Source organism: Trifolium pratense, linkage group LG3 (genome assembly GCF_020283565.1).
Source record: "Trifolium pratense cultivar HEN17-A07 linkage group LG3, ARS_RC_1.1, whole genome shotgun sequence".
In the NCBI taxonomy this organism is placed as follows: domain Eukaryota; kingdom Viridiplantae; phylum Streptophyta; class Magnoliopsida; order Fabales; family Fabaceae; genus Trifolium; species Trifolium pratense.
Window position 1 is genome coordinate 20,405,162 of NC_060061.1, and position 7,327 is coordinate 20,412,488.

The 7,327-nt window shown below is 28.0% G+C and overlaps 1 protein-coding gene across 1 annotated transcript; it reads right to left on the reverse strand.

Annotated features, from left to right (window-relative positions):
• Window positions 1-285: 285 nt before the first annotated feature.
• LOC123912705 (non-cyanogenic beta-glucosidase-like) lies at window positions 286-6,804 on the reverse strand. Its single transcript, XM_045963258.1, has 13 exons — window positions 6,533-6,804; window positions 6,025-6,094; window positions 4,365-4,423; window positions 4,191-4,266; window positions 3,997-4,074; window positions 3,826-3,913; window positions 3,337-3,583; window positions 3,114-3,232; window positions 2,494-2,711; window positions 2,362-2,393; window positions 2,022-2,124; window positions 1,778-1,886; window positions 286-649 (listed from the first exon to the last, which is right to left on the reverse strand). Exons 1-13 carry the CDS (start codon window positions 6,692-6,694, stop codon window positions 478-480), a joined length of 1,533 nt encoding a protein of 510 aa, XP_045819214.1. The 5' UTR covers window positions 6,695-6,804; the 3' UTR covers window positions 286-477.
• Between the last annotated feature and the right edge of the window lie 523 nt (window positions 6,805-7,327).

Below are 7,327 nucleotides of genomic sequence, written 5' to 3' on the forward strand. Positions count from 1 at the left end.
ATAAGAATGATTTCTATCTTAGCTTATTTTCATATTCAATTTTAGTATCATTTCATCATTTGTTCGAAGCGATAAATTTTTCTATCAACAGTATTGGTAACTTATTGTTATTTTGGTGTTTAGTTTGGTAGTTAATGTTATTTGTTTCACTTTGTCTTGTTAAAATCACAGGGAATAGTTTGAATCCACAAACAATAATTAAAATATTAATACAAATTTTAGCAAAAGTTTGAATTCACATATTGCAATTGCTGAATTAAAGAAATAAATAAAAAAGGAGAGCTCTTAATTCAAAGTACGTATTCTCGAAATCAAACTGATACATGAAGGATCAACTATATATGATCATAGCTTCTTGTACAACAAAGAAATAAAAGATAATAGAAATAACAGCCTAATAACTTCACAACGAATTAAGCTGTTAATTTATTTAGGAAGTGCACCACCAGCATAAAACAATGTAGGATTATAATACTACTAATTTCTTTTGAGAAAGTTCTTGTACCATTTGGCAGAAAGCTTAGGGTACCTTTTCAATCCATTTTTGTAATCTACAAAGTTTAATCCAAAACGAACAGTAAAGCCTGCAAACCATTCATTACAGTCCAAAAATGACCATGCGAAAAATCCCTTTATTTTCGAGCCGCCTCTGTAATTTTATAAAAAAAACTAAGAATTAATGAATATTCAAAAACATTAATTAGCATATAGTAATAATAATCTTGGTACTTTATAAAACATATATATTAGTACTGGATGAAAATGTAAATATAATGGATATATGAAACAATTTTAGCAACAAAAAAAGGAGATATCACTAAAAGAAAATGTAAGATCTGCTACCAGAAGTTTGCTACAAACTTCATTTTTCATAGCTACGAATTAGCTACAAACTCCATCATAGCTAATCCCATATTTTCTTGTAGTGTATATAAAACAAAAAGAGCATTTGATACTTTAATTTTTCAATAATTAATTAGAAGAGTGTTTTCCAATGAAAAGGTTTGGATTATGCTTTGGAATATTGTAGTAACTTGGACGATTTAAGTGTAGTCAATTGATTTTTTCATATTCAAGCTTTTTCTAGGGTTAGAAGTGAGTAGGAGAGTTCACTTGGGATGGTTATTAATTTGGTATGTTCTTATTTGGTCTATTTAGAATTCCTGCAATGATTTAATCTTTGTTGGGACAAATTCATTTGTGGAATACATGGTCCATAGGGTGAACTTCTATCATGGAAGTGATATTTGATTAAAAACCGTTGTAACCATTAATCCTACTATGAGTTATTTATCTATATTATTTTTTATTTATTATCATCAAGTATAAAATTATTTTACACTCATAATCAATCACAACTTGACAACACCATAAAATATTATATATCTACCTTTATTTACAAACTATCAAATATGATTTGGTAAATTAAAGAGTTATGATGGATTTGATGTCAATATAAAATAATTTTACAATTAGCATATCTCTTAATCTCTATTTATATTGTCTATATAGTATCAAGGTGGTTGGTTTTGTGCTAAATCAAAGTTCAACTTGTTTATCATATTTGGTTTGCCTCTAAAAAAACTTGTGTTGATGACCCAGCATGAATCAACACTCATGTCATCATAGGGTTGGTTTGGTTCAAATTAATCAAAAAATTACAAATTTTGCATGGTCTAGTAAACACGGCTCATGTTTAGTTTTAAGTTATGTATGCATTTTAGAATACTATATAGGGATTTGGAATCACTCTTTGCATATTTAAAAAATAATTTACCGGATTGCAGAACGAATGTAGTATAAATGACGGTAATAGTAATCAATTCTGTAGACATCCAAAAGAGCTTCATCTAAGGAAAGTGTTGCATCGTTGAATTCATTCATACCTATATATACATCAAAATGAGATATTAAGAGCAAACCGATATAAGCATGCATTTATATAATGTGAATGTTCAATATATAATTTTCAATTATGATTGCATTCAGAAAAATTAACTAATGTATTTGTGTATATTTACCATTTTCAGTGATATAAATCACAGGATTGTTATATTTTTTCTTAATGTATGCTAAAAGATCTCGAAGTCCCTTTGGATAAACATATATCCAAAATGAAGCAGCCTGAAATGATTATAAATATTTATTATATATAATGAACTCAAATTGTAACACACATCTTTTTTTAATGAAAACGATTATAATTTATAACACACCTATAATCCACTACAAGAAAAATAAAATTAGTGAAAAAAGGTTTTTATCTCAAAATTTAGTGAGAGAATTAGAGATGTGTTTCTTTCCTCTAACTTTCTACTACTATTTATTTAATTTTTTTATTTAAAGTTACAAGACACTTACCCTTGGGCCGAGGGGTTTCCCATTCTTTTCAACTGCAATTGTGAAAATAAAGACATGGAATTATCAAATTCAATTTATTTAATTTATTGTAATATTAAATAAATAACAAGTGGAATAGATAAGTGTCCTTACATGAAGTATTGGTCATAGGATCTAATGAGTAACTGGGTTTGGCATTGCCTTTTGGAGGTGAATTGTTAATATAGCTAGAAGAGTAATAGTTTAAACCAAGAAAATCAAATGACCCATTGACTTGTCTTGATTGGGATTTTGAAAACTTAGGCAATCGGCTTTGCACTATGCTTCGCATGCTTTTAGGATAATCTCCTGTTGTTAGGGGTTCCATAAACCTAAAATTTACCAAAGTAAATTATAATTGTCAATCTAGTAACATTTGATTGGGTTGTAACAATGAATTGTGTTATGGTGATTTTGCTCAAACTTCATATAATATGAAATTAGATTTTGTGTGTCTAATTAATGTGTCCTTCCAATTTTAGATGAATGACTGAAATCGTTTACCATATTCATTCTTTTATTGTTTGCCATAGTTCATAAGAATTTTATCAAATAAAATAAATAACAAAAGAAATTTTATCAAATAAAGAATGAATTTTCTCTTCATTCATGAGAGTTGAAGAACGAACCTCTAACTACAGAAGTGGTCCAAATGTCTTACCACTTAAATCAATTTATTGTTAATATTATTTACCCCCGAAAGATATGTTGAAAAGAGTGTGTCAATTAATTACCATCCAAATTGGAAGTCAAGTGCTCTTTGAGCGGCCTTTTGATCCGGTATGCTATTGTCTCCAAGTGGTATGAACCAATTAGTTACCAAAGTTATGCCTATCTTGCCCTTTTGATGTGCCTACACAAATCACATTTGTGTAACTTCAATAAAAACTACTATTTATTTAAAATAGAATAATATGACTTCCATTTCTTTTAAATTTTGCAAGTAAAGAAATTAACCTGGTATTTGGTCTTATACACTTGTACAGCTTTTGCATGAGCAAGAATTTGATTGTGTGTAACTATATAAGGTTCTGTGCCAGAATTACCACTTGGACATGTTGGAGGCGAACATCGACCTGGTGCTGTTGTTCCCAATGCATAACCAGAATTGCTAAACAACCATGGTTCATTTAGAGTAACCCAAACCTTCACTCTATCTCCAAATAACTTGAAGCAAAGATCCGCATAGTCTCCAAAATCATTTCTATAGCATTAAATAAGGAGTGAGCCAAATTATAGTTATCTACACATTTTGCTCAGCAAACAACATTTAAAATGGACATATTTCTATAGCCAACAAACAACTAGTGATTAGTGGAATATTGACGGATAAAAACTAGCCTCTAATTTGGTCGCTAAAACGAATAGTGACCGCTTTTAATGCTATAACGAGTATCGATCGAAAAATCATTCACTAAAGACAATATTTCGGATAGGTGGACTCACATTACACGGGAGCTTAAGAAACCACCATACTCATCTTCTAATACTTGGGGAAGATCCCAGTGAAAAAGAGTTACAAATGGTTGTATACCTGCAATTTTATCAACAATGTATATGAAATATTTAATTAATTTTTACTAACAATATATTTGGACAGTGAATTTTGAATATTACCCTTATTCAATAGTTCATTGATGAGGTTGTTGTAATAATCGATCCCTTTTTGATTAATGCCTCCACTCAACTTTCCCTCTATTTGTACAAAGTGATCAAAGGAAGTGATTTTAAAATTGTTGGTGTGAAAAATATATAGCATTCAATTACCATAAAACAATGTTAAAACTTGTCATGATCAAAATTTGACTTACTTGGGAGTATTCTTGGCCAAGAGATTGAGAATCTATAGGAATCCAAATTCTGATTCTTCATAATCGCAACATCTTCCTATAGTAATAAAATTAGTAATATAAAATGACTTAATAGAACTAAAAGAGTACTTTGTAATGGTGGTAAAATAATTATATTGAAAACATATAAATTACCTTGTAGCGGTGATATTGGTCAACAGTGACGTCTGCATTGCTTCCATCCCTTATCTTTTCTGTATTTTCAAATCACATATATATGCATACATAAATATCATAAATTACGAAATTATCTATATACACAATTTATATGTGAGGTACTAATTCAGAGATAAGGGAGTCGAATCTTATAATTTCAAGGTGTCAACTTCATAGTTAGTCAGTACGATTGTAAAATGGTCATTAGTGTCGCTTCATTAATAAATAAAAAAATACACAATTTAAAATAAAACTAGGAAGTTGAAAAAATAGTGTTAGGATTTGTTGAATTTCAAATCTAATTGAAAGTTTTCGTTTAACCATGAATTAAACATATTTAAAATATGATATTCAATTATAACCCTACTTAAAAAGTTTTTAATTTAAGAAGTTTACAAATAGGCTTGAATTGAAAACCATAATTTGCAGATTATCCTAATCATAAAAGAGAGTTGTTACTGGTTAAGTCTAAAAACGTTTAAAGTACATTTAGAGTAACCCATTTAAAATTCATTATTAGTTAACAATTAAAATACATTTTATTTTTGAAAAATTAATTACATTTGGCAAGTTGACATGTGATGTATCTCCCGATGTGTAAAATTGATGTATCTACCGATCGTTAGTCGGTTCAGTGGTGATTGACGTTGGACTTAGTAAGGAGGAAAAATATTACTCCATCCGTTCTTTTTTAAGTGTCTTTTTAGAATAGTAACAACAAATTAACAAAGTGTATTTCTGCACTTTATCTTCCCTATTATACACTTATTTTAATCCATCAATAAATTCTTATTTGTTTTGCACACAATTTCTCTTTCCAATAAATTTAATATATTACTATGTACAATAAAACAAAAAATTAATATGTTATGTACCAAAAGAAAATTTAAAACAAATTTTAATTTTTCAAATATATAGCAATAATTAGTTTTATTGAAAAAGATAAGAGTAATTGACAATGATAATAATTGAAAAATTATATCCTTAAAATACCAAAAGAACAGTTAAATACAAACGTTAAATCCAACGTCAAAAGACACTTAAAAATAAACAGAGAATGAATTAACATATATATTTGATGAATTGAACCTTGACTAATTTTAATCGTGGAGTCTGTGGGTGTATATAGGATGAATTGAACCTTTAATAATATATTTAAAAAGCTCAAAATCCTTATTATTTGAATCAATTTATTATCGATAAATTTAATTTTAACTATAATCAATGTTGTAAAACTAATTAATTCAAAATTAACATTTTATTCCGCAGAACATAGTATATATACTATAAATTTAGATAGTAAATTTTGTCCACAAATATATATTTTTTTTATCTTCATAAAATTACTAAAAAAAAGGAAGAGACATTGAAGGTGTATTTATAATGTCAATACACTCAAAAACTCTCTCACACGTTAGTTACTTTTTTTTTGAACCACACACGTTAGTTACTTAAATAAAAACAAAAGGCAAAATGTATTTATAGGTCCTTTAAGTTTTACGTTTGTTATAAATAAATTCTTTAAATTTTTTAAATTATAAATAGGTCTTTTAATTTTTTTATTTATAACAGATAAATCATTATTAATATTTTTAATTAATAAATCGGTCCTTTAGATAGAAGGAGAAAGAAAAGAAACCTGGTTGTTGATGGGTGAAGGTGTCCCAGATACTTGGTCCTTTACCATCTTCCTTATATGCACCTTCAAACTATACATTTGTGTATGCACATTTTACAAACACAACACAATAATTAAAAATATCTCAATTCAAGTATTCATGAAAACAAAGTAAATAACAAGATCTCAAGCCAAGTAAACATGAAAATAAAAATAATTTCCAAGAGGTGTCCGCTTAATGATAAGAACTTAACTTTATAATTTTAAAAAACATATTTCAAATTTCAACCGAGACAGTCGTAAAATAATTATTAATGTCACGGTATATTATTTTTATAGTTATTTGTTCATTATTAGTTCACAATGATTTTCTTAATTACAAGTAGTCATATACTTATCCCAACCTATACAAGTTGGGGACTATAAAACTGTTTATATGTATATGTATTAAAAAATATATATAAATAAAATTATAAAGACTAAAAATATACGTAACCCTATAATATTTATTTGAACGCTTTATACATACTTGGTATGCAGACGAACCCGCCCCAAAGGTGAAGCCACGAGGGAAACTTTTCCGACTCAGGTTACCGATGTGACTAATAGTTGAAGGTTCAACTGAATCTGTGGATACAATTGTGAATGAGCTAACAACAAATAGAGCAAACATGACCATAATGAAATCCATATTTAGTTTGTTTTGTTTGATCAATTCAATTACTTTTTAGTGAGTGTCTGCCTCTTTATATAGGAAGGAATAGTTCCCCTAGTATCTCCTATGCTTGTTTAATAATAGTGTTTATGGATTAAATAAAATTGATTGCCAGATAATTGAGAGTTACTTGTGTTTTGGTTCTTTATGAAAAAATATTAAAAATTGTTTCACGTCTTCATCCATAATTATATGTTTCTTAATTACCTCTTGTGTATATTTTTTTGTCACGTGTTTTAGAAGGTAAGAAAAAAGTGAGTGTGATATCTTATTTTACAATTGTGATGAAAAGGCTATCTCTAATGGTAGTATATTAATAAGAAGTGAATGATGTATACAGGCGAGACTCATTTAAGTACTCAAAATCAGAGTCCGTTGTTATAAATGTTTTAAGTTTGATTTTATTTTGCCACATTTGTGGTCCTTTCGTTGTTTTGTTTGATTTGATTTTGCCACATTTGTGGTTCTTTCGTTGTTTTATAGTATTGAAGTTTTCTTTTCTATTTTTTATGGTAACATATTGAAGTTGTTTAGTTGTATTTTTTTTTTATTTGTTATTGAAACGAAGTTTCCACTACTGTTAGTGATGATTAATCTCCGCCAGAGAAT